At 47.5% G+C, this 15,354-nt stretch overlaps 1 protein-coding gene across 2 annotated transcripts; it reads right to left on the reverse strand.

The window, feature by feature from the left end:
- Window positions 1–988: 988 nt before the first annotated feature.
- On the reverse strand, window positions 989–6,243 carry LOC119285235. 2 transcript variants are annotated; one of them, XM_037564474.1, is made up of 4 exons: window positions 5,771–6,243; window positions 5,564–5,665; window positions 1,650–4,125; window positions 989–1,534 (listed from the first exon to the last, which is right to left on the reverse strand). In XM_037564474.1, the coding sequence occupies exons 3-4, from the start codon at window positions 4,035–4,037 to the stop codon at window positions 1,247–1,249; spliced, it is 2,676 nt and encodes an 891-aa protein (XP_037420371.1). In that variant the 5' UTR covers window positions 4,038–4,125; window positions 5,564–5,665; window positions 5,771–6,243; the 3' UTR covers window positions 989–1,246. The 2 variants fall into 2 exon arrangements, with proteins under 2 accessions (XP_037420371.1, XP_037420370.1); XM_037564473.1 differs by having other exon boundaries at window positions 5,766–6,243.
- Window positions 6,244–15,354: the final 9,111 nt, after the last annotated feature.

Here is a 15,354-nt window from a genome sequence, read left to right on the forward strand (position 1 = left end):
GTAATGTCCTCCTCCGACGTCTGAATGTAGGCGTTAGCATGCTGCTCGTCTTTAAAGTCCCAACCCGACGTTTCTCATAGCTTCAGTTTCAATTGAGCGGCTTGCTTCCGCGCACGCTTATCCTGCTGAGAGGTGGCTCGCTCCGTCCTCCTATACTTGTAGAACTGGCGCTCGTCGACGATGTCCTGCGGGAGCGTTCGCGCCACACCACCATGGCTTCCATGTCCATCTTGGCGATGGCGAGGCGACGCTGCCGCCTCCGATGGACACGATGATCCTTGTCGGTGAAAAGCCGCGGGAGAGGCGCGAGGTCCTGCGCCCGCTGGCTCGACACGTCGGGAAAATTCATATCCCGACGAGGCCTCAGGAGGCGCCACGCCGCCGCGTTGTGCGCGTGGGCCGCCTTCTCTGCGGTGTCGAAGGTGACGAGGATGAGGCGTTTCTCGTCAAACCAGATCTCAGAGGAGAAGGCGCCGGAGCGGCGCTCGCGGACTCCGCGAAAATCCGAAGTGCCCAGGCGGCGCAGAGGTGGCAAGGCTAGTGAGGAGAGGGCGAGACGAGTGGGCGACGGACAGAGTATGAAGGGAGCACCTTCTCATAACGAGCGTTGGCCGCGGCATCCGCAAAACCAGCATGTGCTAGGCCGCTTTTCCCCCGCGCGCGCGAACCTTTCCCGCGGGCTGAAGCGCCAAAACCCGCGCGCACGAACCTTTCCCGCGCGCTGGAGCGCCATAGCCAGGGCGACGGCATGGCCGCTGGCATGATGTAAAGCGCGCGCGGTCATGAAATGGGTCGGCCTGTTGGGCGCACTGCCACCCAAATCTAAAAGAGGCCTGTTGGGCGCACTGCCACCCAAATCTAAAAGAGAGCAGGCGGCAGGCGGGCGGCTGATCCGAACGAACAAAAACACCGTCCGTTTGGGTCGGCCCGTTGGAGTTGCTCTTAGATCACTATTAGTAGTAAATAAGCATACCATTACTGCATGGGATTGACTGTCAGTCACTCAGAAGAGAGCACATGAAAGGGGTAAATAAGCACTGAGATGAGCCTTGCAGCAGCATCACATAGTCACATTTACATGTACAGCTAGCTATAGCTTATGCCTAAAGCCAGTTCCATAAGATTCATCACTTGCCATGTGTGAGAATCGCACAAGGACCATCATATATTGGTCCAGCAGCACTGCTCAAATTACAAGAGAAAAATGAAAAGGAACACATCATTTTTATGGCGGCAAGCTTGTTGGCTAGGCTCGCCCTACGGGAGATAGAGGTGGCTGACGCGGCACATAGCTGGCCGGAGCTCTACCTTGGCCGGCTGTTGCCATAGCCTTCAGCTTATGATCGGCAAAGACTGCATCGTCTTGCGAGGCTGGCAAATCGGCCTGCGTCCTCACAGGGCTCCTCCCGTGAAGCATCACTATACACATCGCGAAGGCCTGAAGTAGAGCAATGGATGATCTGAATTCGACTGCGTATAACCCTTCTTTAAACGAAACCATGCTGAAGGCATGCCGATCCTCCCGTGATCGACCCTGCAAATAAATACAGGCAAGGTTACATCAAGCGTCAGTTGATTTGTTATGTCATGGATACTGATATTAAATCATTGATTGAAGCAAGCAAGAGTAGGGAAGCACAAAGGCACACCTGAGAGAGCAAGTCGAATCGATGACTGCCATCCTGCGTTTGGTTCACCTGATTAGACTTGCATCCTTGGTTTCCTTGGGTGTTGTCGGTGAGGACACTCAGCGCGCAACCTTCATCCCACCCACCACAGTCACATGATCCTCTGGCTCTCCACCTCTCCATCAGAGGTAAAGGCTGTCCAGAAGTTGATGCGCTGTGGAAGCCGTTCGGTAGTATGGCAATAACACTGGCTGGAGCTGAACTAGCATTTGTCATGTTATCGTAGATGTTTCCCAGAGGAGGGCAAGAGCAGCCAATTGGTGCTGAACTACCTCGGCCAGAATTCTGTGAAGATGATTGATGAGGAGTTTCTGCTGTTTGAGGAACTGCGCTGATAAAAGCCCCAATTTCTCTGCTAATGTGTGAATCGCCAGGTTCCTCAGGTGTTGGTAGCAGTTCAGAACCAACCAGCACAAATTCCCTGTGCACACGAAAATCGTTTGTGTGGCAGCATCTTGATTTTCGTCGTGAGATCCTCATTTCCCCAACAATACTGGATACCAGTTGATGTTTCTTGTTCTTATTACCTGCTGTGATCCAAGCTCCACTTTTTTTCTTGGGCTCTTCAACAGTGAATAAAGTATATGCACTTTCCAGATCATCCTTATCAGAGGTTCCTTTCCTTCTCACAGTGGCCGCCAGGATATCAGAATCACCGTAAGAAAGCATGAATAAAGGTAAGCCGTTTTTCCATGCTAGCTGCAGAAGCGCTTGCCTTGTTCTTGTTGAATCCCTTTCTTGGTTGAGGTACCTCTCACTGTTCAACAGCACACGAGGAGGCTGATTTATGTTTGCTTCAGCATGGTTATTTGAATTGACTACTGCATCAACTGACCTACGCTGCACATTTTGTGATCCAGAGCCTTCCAAGTTAATCGATTGCTTATTAATACTGCTTGACAGATGACACTTTGGAACAAATGAAGCTTGAATTGGTGCAACAGAAGTGGATGGTTGCCTAGGCTTTAATAGTGGATCTAACATCCTCCTCAATGGGCTGCGTCTACCTCTGCTGTTTGATCGCTTGTCCTCATTAATCTTATCCACAGAGGTGTCAGGTTGTCGGGGAGATGGTGCTTCCTTCAGGCTAGAGCATCTGCCCATTCCATTCAGCCCAGAAACAAGATGACGATCAGGCAGCACATCCATATCAGTGAACTTTGAGCTAATCAGGAGAGGTTTCTTGCAGACACTAACAGGAGATTTGTGTCTGTTACCGTGTTCACCTCTTGTTACAGCTGCACTAAAAAAAGCATCTCTAGTTGCAGAGCTACTGGCGCCAAGCTCTTCAGTGGAATCCATGAGGGGGAGTGGACATGAGTATGGAATACGAGTAAGTTCAGGGGATTGGCCAATATCCTCCAAGAAACCGACAGGTGACCTACTGCCATTTCTTTCTGCTTCCATCACAGCACTAGGTACTAGACCACTGATGCCATTGCTCTGCAGAGGGTTGACACACATGGAATCATCGTCATTGGGTGTGAAGAAACTTCTCCTGGTGTTATCATCATCTGTAAAAAGCCTGCGCGAACAGTGATGAACAGCCTCCTCTAGCTTCCTTGTAGCATCTTCATCATCAACCATATCATGCGGCGTGCAACTCCCAGAGGCAGCAATCAGAGAGTCTGCTGGGGGAGAAAACTCGCTGAGATTTAAGCCACCATTGTTCTCTGCACGAATACACTTGCCATGCCCTGGCAACAAGCTCAACACTGCAGAATTTGGGCTAGGTGGATTGGCCTTCTCATGGTGTTTGTCCACAGGACTGCTTTGCTGAGACTTCATAAAACAGTGCTGCTGGTCATTCAGTGGAGATTGATTGCTATCAAGAGACTTGCTGCTGGGGCTTGCAGAAGAATGAGATGGAGAAGAGAATAGAACAGATCTGCTGGTATCAGATGAAGAGGCTCCATGGCTGCTATAGGGCTCATGTTTTTGTTCGTGAGACCACCTTGCGAGAAGGCCCCACTCAAGAACCCCAACATTCAGCGCCTTGTCCTGAAGATGGTCAGCCATCTCTTTGCGCTGTAAATACGAAGGAACTTTGGACATATGCTTGACAAGTTCATCAACAGTAGTTGCTTTTCGTGCAGGCCATGGTTTTGAGCTCTTCAAGCCTACATCCCCTTCTGCATTTCGAGGTTCTCGCTGCCTACGAATCTTGTCATTCTTCACAACTCTGATTCTATCTTCAAATTTTCCATCAATGTTTCCACTGGCTGCCGAGTCCTTTTGCTTTGGAACTTGCACTAATTGTTCTGACTGTGAATTACCCCTCTGACGACCTTCACGGCTTGATGTGATCTTCACATTCCTTTCTCTAACAAGCTGTCCTTTTGTCGCCATCTTTGTGACGGTTTAACATAACATGCACGCCTTTTCAGTCTCGTGTATGAGCAACAGGAGAAATTACCACCTGATTGAATCCAATATCCTGAAAGGTTCAACAGAAAAAGATTCAGGAAACTACAATCTCTTAAATCCTGGGGCTCATATTCAGTCAAACCAGGAAAAGCTAACACATATGTAACTTTTGCATTTCGGCCAGACAGAATACAAATTAACCGGGATTAGTGATCAGCAATACTAGCACGCAGTACCGCTGTACACATTTAATATTGTGTTGGGTTATCTTAATTTAGAGCCATGAATCTGTCGGTGGATGATCACATCATGTTGTCTCCCTGGGATCCTGGACTTATGATTTATGATGTGTCCCCATGCCCTCAGCTGGTCGGGGGACTTGCGCACAGACAATTTTCGACATGATAATGTTCTAATTTGGATATGTTAACAATCTTAGATACAATAAAAGGAAGAGGGAATAGCAAAGTTGGGAGGTTGGGGTGAAGCTATTCATATAGTATTAGTGCAGACCGTGCGGTAGCCTGTATTAAAAAATAGTAATGCACAAGTACAACGCACGGGGTTTAGCCAGCCTTCAATAATTCAGTCAAGGTACTAGTCCAGTATTAAATCAACATCGGACCGTCTTTCCCCGTTTCCCTCAAGAAAAGGGAACCTATTTGTCCATTTGGGTTGATTTTTGGGGGAGAACAAGAGAAAAAACAAGACAAATTCCTGTGAGCCTGTGTGAACGTGGAAGCCGGAAGCGGATCCTCTAACATTGAGAAGCAATGTTAGAGAAGCTACAGTACCCTAACTTTCCTTCTTTCAATTCATATGATTATGTCTAAAACGACTTAAATTAGTTTGCAAATTGATGATCTATGGTGTACATTTATAGTAATTACATACAAATAAATTGATGGTGAAATAAAATAAAATTTAAATTATTTATATCTACAGTAATACCAGTAGTAAACAACCTATTAACTATCTACTAACAGTCCCTAACTTTGCTTCTTCGTTTTACACTAGTCTAACACTGTAGCACCGTGACATTCCTTCTTAATGTTAGAGGATCCGGTTCCGTGGAAGCCTGACTACCAGCCAGAAGGAAAAAATTTGTACAACTGTACTCGTATACAAGATAATAACAAAAGAAGAAAAAATACTACTAGATGATTGATTGCTGGGTCATCCGCCGTGCCGGACTCTTCTGAATAACGAAGATGGACAAGAAATTCGACTCGACTTTAGCATGAAGTAGATTAAAATATAAAATAAAGTTTTCCTTGTTTGCGGACCAGCCCACAGATTGCATCACCCACGATAGGGAGGGGGGGCTGATTAATGAAGAATCTATCTACTATACAATGCGGGATACAGCATTAAAACCTGAACAGAAACCCAGTGTAGTACTACTCCACTCTTCACTCTCACTAATCCCAAAGAATCGAGTAAACACACATTACCCAAAAAGCAAAAGAAAACAAAACATACACAGCTGGAGTAATTGACAGACGTACCAGGTAGAGGTAGGCCAGAGAAGTGACAGCAATCACTTGAAGAAGAGCCCCCAAATCATCAAGATCCGAGCCGGGGATCAACAGCAGCAGATCTGCGGCTGCCTGCAGCAACAGAGAAGAACGCAGATCAGTACGGCTCAACCCAAGCAACAAAGAGCCGCCGGCCGCCACTGCGCCATGAGAGAAGCGGAAGGTGCCTCACCTCACCTGGCGAGAAAGGGAGCGACGACGAGTCGAGAGAGAGTGGAGCGCGGGGAGGGAGGGAGCGGGGCGAAGGAGAGCCGCAGGTGGACACTGGGTAGATAGAGACCTGCAGCACGGCGGTAGTGGTGGTGGTGGTCGCAGTAGTACTACTACTACGCTGCTGCTGCTCTCTCCCGTTTCCTATACCCCGCCTCTGCCTATCTATATCTATCGGTTAGTAGTAGGTGGGTGGCCGGTGGTGAGTTTCTACTTCTACGGTTCTACTCGTAGCAGTGCCCTGCGGCTCGGTCTGGCCGGTAATGGTAGAAAGCTGTGATTTGGGGGAGAGAAAGCGAGCGAGCGAGCGAGCCACTGAGCTGGCCTCCGTTGTCGTCGTCGTCGGGGATCACGAGGAGGAGCCGGGGGATCACACTGGAGATGGATCGGATCTTGAGGTGGTAGGAACGGGGGAGGGGTAAAGCGCGGGGGAAGGCGGGGGCGGACGGCCGGGGTGGGGTGGGGTGGGGGGCCGGGCGATTTTGTCGCGGCAGTGCGGGGGCGCGAGGCGTGTGAGGGTGGGTGAGGTCAGCAAGCGCCTGCTGCAGGCACGGCGCCCGGCGCGGGACGGCGACTTCTATCTACTCCTACCCCTACTACCTGTCCCGCGCCACCCATCCCCCATTATTGCGGCCCTTCACTTCGCCCCTCCTGTGTCTGTGCCTTGTACCGTGTCGTGTGGTTCTCTCTCGTGACCCGTCCGGCGCGTGCAGCTATTGTATACCAATAATCCTACATCTACGTAAGGCCTACGAAGACTAACGTAAACTGCCTAACTAATTAACTTCGGCCCCCCTGATTTTCAGGTGGGTGGGACCCCTTTCTCCCCCTTCTCCAATACTAATTAGCCACGTTGCATTTTACGTAAAACACGTAACATTATTTACGTAAGTGTAGCATTGCTCATTGTATACGGACCTGGTTTTCGCCGGGCCAAGCCAGTTGCGGATTAATTGACAGACGGCCGGACGAGCCCAATTCTATGGGTTATATATTTTTCAGATTTTTTTAGGGGTAAACCACATTTTATTCAATGTTTGGAGTACGAATTACAGGAATTACAAACGGGTCGTGGGGAGATCCCAGCCACAAGTACCGATCCACATCTAAAGAAGAAGAAAACTTACTCGCTAAATTATGAGAATCAAAGTTCATACTGCGTCCTTCACAAATAAAATCGCAGCTAATAAAGTCTCTCGCTCGAGCACAAATTTCCTTGATGATAGCACCGTGCCTTCCCTCCAATCCATTCTTTATCTCTGCTACAACTCCTTTGCAGTCACATGCAATAACGATGCGGTGAAGTGATAGGTCGAGTGCTAATGCCAATGCTTCGCGGCAGGCCAGTGCCTCCAACGCCGCTGGTTTTGCTATGTCCCTGAAGACCATATCAGAAGAATCCCAAATAAAATCCTGAATGATCACGACACACCGCTGCAGCTGCCCCGCTCCTTCTGTTTCTAGCTATCCCACCATCAACTTGGATCTTGGCCACTCCCATGTGCGGTGCTCTCCAATGACTTGTGCTTTGCCTTGCATCCGGTGGTGCAACTTGCACACCAGAGTTATTAGGTTCCACAATTGCATCTAGCTCTGCTATATAGTTCATCACAAAAGCATGTGTCGCATACGGACTTTGCAAAAACCCCTCGTTATAACTTTACGCCGAGCTGCCCAGATTGCCCAAAGGGTGACAACCAGCTTGATGAAAGTAGCATGCGATAGATCATCTATAAGTGAAAATAACCACAACTTAGCATTTGGTTCCTCTGGACATACTCAGCCACATCCTCATATACTAGTGCCCACACGCACCGTGATGTTGAGCAATTGAATAATGAATGACGCCAAGAGTCTGGCATCCCACATAACTGACACTTATCCTCCTCAGCCATGTTCCTACTGTGTCTAACATCCTCTGTAGGGATTGAATGTTTGGCAAGTCTCCAAAGAAAATTACGGATCTTCCCCGGTACCTTAACCGACCATAAAGATGTCCAACTATTCGCTTGTGCTTCATAATCCGAACTTCTCGCAGTACCTTCTAGCCAATCTTCTCTCCTTCTCTGTGTCTACTAACATGCGATAAGCTGATCTCACTGTGAATATATCATTCTTCTCAAAATTCCACGCCCAGAAATCGTCCATCCGCCGAGTGCAAATAGGGATACTCAGGATCGTACTCTTGTTCGCCGCCAGAAAGGTTTGGTCAATGACCTCCCTCCTCAAAGTAGCATTTGTATTATCTATGAGTTCACTTACCATCGTGGGTGGGTTAGCAGACAAACAAGCAATAGGTCTCATTGTTGCATTCCGTGGTAACCAGTTATCAACCCAGATTTTTGTTGTTGTTCCATCACCTATTCTCCTTATCAATCCTTGGCACATGACCTCCCTCCCTTCCATGATAGCACGCCACACCTGCGAGGGTTGTTTGCCTTGCTCAGCTGAAAATATCGTTCCCCTCGGCTAGTATATCGCCTTCAGCATACGCGCACACAAAAGAGCTCGGCTGTTGTAGTAACCTCCGTGACTGTCGTGCAAGAAGGGCAAGGTTAAACAATTCAAAATCTCGGAATCCTAGCCCTCCCATAAATTTCGGTTGAGTCATGGTCTTCCATGCTACCCATGCCGGTTTCCGTTTTCCTTGTTTACTCCCCCACCAAAACTGCCTTATTAGTTTATTTAGGTGTTTGCACAGACCCCTTGGCAATTTGAAGCAAGACATAGAGAAAACCGGGACTGCTTGTGAAATAGATTTAACCAGGACCTCCTTACCCGCCGAAGATAATGTTTTCTCAATCCATCCCTTCATCTTGCTCCACAATCTATCCTTGAGATATTTGAATGCACCAACTTTTGAAGTACCTATGTCCGAAGGCATACCAAGGTACTTGTCATTTAAAGCCTCGTTTGGCACATCTAGGATTCCTTTGATCTCATCTTTGATATTAGTTGGGAATCCTATGCTGAAAAATATCGTTGATTTAGAAGGATTAATCCTCTGACCTGAAGCTTGACAATATACATCCAACAGGTTTGACAACTCAGTCGCCCTTCACCATTTGCTTTGAAGAACGGCAGGCTATCATCTGCGAATAAAAGGTGATTAACAGGTGGTGCCGATGATGCCACTTGTATCCCCCCAAGTTGAGATGACTCACTTAAATTTTTCAATAGGCCTGAAAGACCCTCCGCTGCCAATAAAAATAGGTAAGGGGAGATCAGATCTCCCTGACGGATACCTCTACTAAGTTTAAACTCCTCCAACTTCTTCCCATTGAAAAGAATTGAATATGAGACTGAGCTGACCAAGCCCATGACAATGTTTACCCACCTCTGAGAGAACCCCAACTTCAGCATTATGGCTCTCAAATAATCCCATTCGCCCCTATCATATGATTTCATCATGTCCAATTTAAGAGCATAGTGACGGTTTTTTATCGCCCTGTTCCTCTTCATAAAATGCAAGCATTCATACGCCACAAGAATGTTGTCTGTAATCAACCGGCCAGGAATAAAGGCCGACTGCTCTGCCGAGATGATCTTTGGAAGTACTTAGGAATTAACACCAAAGCAATCCGTGTGGCACAAAGCAATCCGGCCCTGAGACCCCGATGTTTGGCACACGTTTGTCAAAGCATCTACAGTCGGACTTGGCAAATCCGACCCATCAAACGCCCGCGGACGTGCCCGACTGCGTCCGCGGAAAGTGACCGTTCACCCCTTAAAAATGAATTTCACATCCGGATGCGTCAAATTAGAAACCTCAAATCCATATTATTACATGCAGCGTGAAATCTAATCTACGTGGAGCTCGTCCGGTTCCGCTCCTCGCTCGCCCGCGCCGCCCTGGCCATGTCCGGTCGGCCTTGCATAGCGGGCACACCGTGCCATGGCCTCGTCGGACGAGGCCCATGGTGCGTCACGATGCTCGGCGCGCCACCGGAGGGATTGTGCCTTCGCCAATGTGTTCGGACGCCAAACGGACCGCACGGCGTCCGACGAGGCAGCTATGCCCAGCCTAGCGCCGGATCCATGCCCCATTTGGGCGGACGCAATGCATTCTCGACAGATGGAGTCGAGCACAGCCTTGCACGGACCTCGTCCCGGGCGCGACGGAGTGCAAGCCGGACGACCATCTCCTCCTCGGGGCCGCGTGGGATGAGCTCAGGGTCGATGGATTTGGAGGTGAAGGACTCAGATCCGCTGCTGTAGCGACCCAATCCCAATGTACCGGAGTCTCTATGCTTAAGTGTTATCCCTGAATCGATATGCTGACACACACAATATTCGAGGAATTATAACAGAGTTCAATCACACACTTTATTACATCGAGGTCTTCATAAAGAGTATTTATTACATAAATATGGCTGAAGGCCATCTAAATAAAATAACTGCGGAAGCTTCGAAGATAAATGAGTCCATCCAACTCCACGGCAAAACTGAGTAGAGAACAACAACCTATCGCACCTTAATCATTGTCGGAAAACTCTGCAACATGAGACGTTGCAGCCGTGTAGATCAGCACATGGAATATGCTGGCAAACTCACACTATAGAATAATGATGGAAAAGACTATCTCTATATGCAAATTAGACTGGTGGAGGCTCTAAGTTTAATTTTGCATAAAACTAATTTTTCCCTACAACAAAGGAATAAATTTTTATTTTACTACCAAGTTTATGACATTATTGAGAAGGTTCCTCCAACTCAATCCCAAAATCCCCAAATTATCAATAACTCAATATGTTAATTAAATAGAGTGATGAGATCAACCAATAAGTCACTTCCAGATACTCAAATTTGTCCATCACCGGGGACGCGGCTAATCATGATTAGTTTGTACACTCTGTAGAGGTTTGCACACTTTTCCCCACAAGACTCGACCACCTCCATGATCGGAAGATCGAGACATAGTCTTTCTGAATGTGTCCCCTTAAACCTAGATAAGCCGGTATACCTACTTTCCCCTACATCTTCTAGCCTACACGGAAAGGATCACACAAACTTACTCAACTATGCAAGAGCCCATATTGGCTTGTGGCTGCACACGAAAGTTTCTAGGCATGAAATATCATATGATCCCTTTGAGCCTGGTTGGCATTCCGTAGGGTGATCACACGGGTCCTCCGAGATCCCCTAGGGCGAACACTGGATTCTCCAGGCGCCCCTACCGTTCCACCCAGAGTGGTGTTAATGTGGCTACCTTAAAGTTACCCTTAATAATTATTTCTCTCATAACTTGCATGAATCTCACATACCAATCCACGTCTAGGAGCATGGCTAAGCAATATATGACATAATAAATACTCTCGTGGTGTTTCAAGGATCATATGTTCCTACCTCATGAACTACATAGCAAAGCCCCAATTTCCCAATCCTACTCATGCAATTTTGTAAGGGTGAACTAATGCATAGTAAAAATGGGGTATATAAAAGTATGATCAAGGTGTAACTTGCCTTGTTGACGTGCATTAAACTCTAGGGATTCATAGTAGCAAGCTTCGCACTCTGGATGATCTAACGAAGCAAACATGACACACATAAGCAATCAAGCAAAAAATCAAAAGAAAACGAAAAAAAAGACTTTGAAAAACTCTAAAAACAACCAAATAAAGCTTCTGAATAGAACATAATTTTAATAATAGTAAAAATATATAATTTTGGTTTAAGCAGAAAGTACAAGTCACGAGCTTCGATTTGCAAAAAGAATCACTCAAAACGGAGTTACGAAACTCAAGTTATGGCCTAATAAAGTTTGGATTTAGATCTGATCAAACTTTCAAAAATATTTTTAGTTTGGTTCTCTGGATAGATGAGATCATGATGAAGAATTGGCATCGGTTTCATTAAATTTGGACAGACGGTTGAAAAGTTATGAGGGTTTGAAAATTAGGGACTAAACTAAAAAGAAGAAAACTATATCCAGGTCCCTGGCCACGTGTCAAGCTGCTGTTGGCTGAAAAGCATTCACTATAGATCTAAACCAGCGAACGCTCGCTAACTAGAACATACCAGTTCGAAAATAAATAAAAAACAAAATTGATCTAATCCTAACCATAGAAGGGAGATCAGACGGTGGTGGTTGCTCTGGTGGCGTACCGCGGCGGTGGATGGCGTCGCCGTCGGAGAAGAAGGCGGCAGGGCGTCGGGCGTCGAGGGCGACAACTGCTTCGGGGTCGGCGGCGACGCCGGAGTAGATGGGGAGGTGCGGTGCGACGAGGTGAATCCGATGGTGGTGGTAGAGGCGGTCGAGGGCGGCGGTGAAGCGCGGTCGCAAGGCGACGGATCTGTGGCTGCAGCGTAACTCCGGTGAGTGCGGGCGGCGGCTGCGAGGGGTTTCGGGCATTGTGGATTTGAGGGAAAACAATGCCGGGGTCGAGGGTTATATAAAGAGAGCTTCGTGGGGAAGGGGCAAGGCGAGAGGAGAGAGTCCCGAGCGAACTCGGCATTGGCCGACGAGGGCGTAGTCGAGGCGGACTTTGGTCGGCTTGGAGAGGAAGAACCCAATAGGTGGGTCCCACCTGTCGGTGGCTGCGAGGCGGGCGAGAGAGAGGGACGCGGTGGCGGTTCGGCGCGGGATGGGTCGTGGCCTCATCGTGGGAGTGCAGGCTGGCTGGGCCGCGAGAGCAAGCTGGGCCGGCTGGCTTGTCGCCTGGCCTGGCCGAGCGCGGTTTCTTTTTTATAAAATGTTTTTTTGTTTTTAAAGAAACATTTTAGGGCATAAAAATACAGTAAAATAAATCGTAAAAAATCCCAGAAAAATTCACATAGCTATCGCTAGTGCAGAGACGTGCTATGCAAATGGTTTTTAACCCCTTTCCGGGACGGCATTTTGAATCGTCGCCAAGTGAGTGACTGCGATAGGGGGGTCCTTCCCACATGACCCAGAAACCGTCAGGGATAGGCCCCCTGGCACACAGGCAGGGGCAAAATGAGCTTGTGTGCGATCGGGCGAGGCATCGAAACCCAATCATTTCCGCTCGTATGTACATCCCACACGGTGAATCCCAGAAAAAACATTTCCGTCCGTATTGTTGGGGAACGTAGTAATTTCAAAATTTTCCTACGCACACGCAAGATCATGGTGATGCATAGCAACGAGAGGGGAGAGTGTTGTCCACGTACCCTCGTAGACCGAAAGCGGAAGCATTATAACAACGCGGTTGATGTAGTCGTACGTCTTCACGGCCCGACCAATCAAGCACCGAAACTACGGCATCGCCGAGTTCTAGCACACGTTCAGCTCGATGACGATCCCCGGACTCCGATCCAGCAAAGTGTCGGGGAAGAGTTCCGTCAGCACGACGGTGTGCTGACGATCTTGATATTCTACCGTCGCAGGGCTTCGCCTAAGCACCACTACAATATTATCGAGGAGTATGGTGGAGGGGGGCACCGCACACGGCTAAGAGAACGATCACGAAGATCAACTTGTGTGTCTATGGGGTGCCCCCTGCCCCCGTATATAAAGGAGTGGAGGAGGGGAGGGCCGACCCTCTCTATGGCGCGCCCTAGGGGAGTCCTACTCCCACCGGGAGTAGGATTCCCCCTTTCTTAGTCCAACTAGGAGTCCTTCCATGTAGTAGGAGTAGGAGACAAGGAAGGGGAAGAGGGAAGAGAAGGAAGGAGGGGGTGCCGCCCCTCCCCCTAGTCCAATTCGGACTAGTCAATGGGGGGGGTGCGCGGCCTGCCTCTCCCTCTCCCCTAAAGCCCAATAAGGCCCATATACTTCTTCCCCCGTATTCCCGTAACTCCCCGATACTCCGAAAAATACCCGAACCACTCGGAACCTTTCCGATGTCCGAATATAGTCGTCCAATATATCGATCTTTACGTCTCAACCATTTCGAGACTCCTCGTCATGTCCCCGACCTCATCCGGGACTCCGAACTCCTTCGGTACATCAAAACTCATAAACTCATAATATAACTGTCATCGAAACCTTAAGCGTGCGGACCCTACGGGTTCGAGAACAATGTAGACATGACCGATACACGTCTCCGGTCAATAACCAATAGCGGAACCTGGATGCTCATATTGGCTCCTACATATTCTATGAAGATCTTTATCGGTCAGACCGCACAACAACATACGTTGTTCCCTTTGTCATCGGTATGTTACTTGCCCGAGATCCGATCGTCGGTATCTCAATACCTAGTTCAATCTCGTTACCGGCAAGTCTCTTTACTCGTTCCGTAATACATCATCTCGCAACTAACTCATTAGTTCCAATGCTTGCAAGGCTTATGTGATGTGCATTACCGAGAGGGCCCGGAGATACCTCTCCGACAATCGGAGTGACAAATCCTAATCTCGAAATACGCCAACCCAACATGTACCTTTGGAGGCACCTATAGAGCTCCTTTATAATCACCCAGTTACGTTGTGACGTTTGGTAGCACACAAAGTGTTCCTCCGGTAAACGGGAGTTGCATTATCTCATAGTCATAGGAACATGTATAAGTCATGAAGAAAGCAATAACAACATACTAAACGATCGAGTGCTAAGCTAACGGAATGGGTCAAGTCAATTACATCATTCTCCTAATGATGTGATCCCGTTAATCAAATAACAACTCTTTGTCTATGGTTAGGAAACATAACCATCTTTGATTAACGAGCTAGTCAAGTAGAGGCATACTAGTGACACTCTGTTTGTCTATGTATTCACACATGTATTATGTTTCCGGTTAATACAATTCTAGCATGAATAATAAACATTTATCATGAAATAAGGAAATAAATAATAACTTTATTATTGCCTCTAGGGCATATTTCCTTCAGTCTCCCACTTATACTAGAGTCAATAATCTAGTTTACATTGCCATGTGATTTAACACCAATAGTTCACATCATTATGTGACCAACACTCAAGGGATTTACTAGAGTCAATAATCTAGTTCACATCGCTATGTGATTAACACCCAAAGAGTACTAAGGTGTGATCATGTTTTGCCTGTGAGAGAAGTTTAGTCAACGGGTCTGCCATATTCAGATCCATATGTATTTTGCAAATTTCTATGTCAACAATGCTCTGCACGGAGCTACTCTAGCTAATTGCTCCCACTTTCAATATGCATCCAGATTGAGACTTAGAATCATCTGGATCAGTGTCAAAGTTTGCATTAATGTAACCCTTTACGATGAACCTTTTGTCACCTCCATAATCGAGAAACATATCCTTATTCCACTAAGGATAATTTTGACCGCTATCCAGTGATCTACTCCTAGATCACTATTGTACTTCCTTGCCAACATCAGTGTAGGGTATACAATAGATCTGGTACACAGCATGGCATACTTTATAGAACCTATGGCTGAGGCATAGGGAATGACTTTCATTCTCTTTCTATCTTCTGCCGTGGTCGGGTTTTGAGTCTTACTCAATTTCACACCTTGTAACACAGGCAAGAACTCTTTTTTTTATTGTTCCATTTTGAACTACTTCAAAATCTTGTCAAGGTATGTACTCATTGAAAAAACTTATCAAGCGTCTTGATCTATCTCTATAGATCTTGATGCTCAATATGTAAGCAGCTTCACCG

Source organism: Triticum dicoccoides, chromosome 4A, assembly GCF_002162155.2.
Source record: "Triticum dicoccoides isolate Atlit2015 ecotype Zavitan chromosome 4A, WEW_v2.0, whole genome shotgun sequence".
NCBI lineage: Eukaryota > Viridiplantae > Streptophyta > Magnoliopsida > Poales > Poaceae > Triticum > Triticum dicoccoides.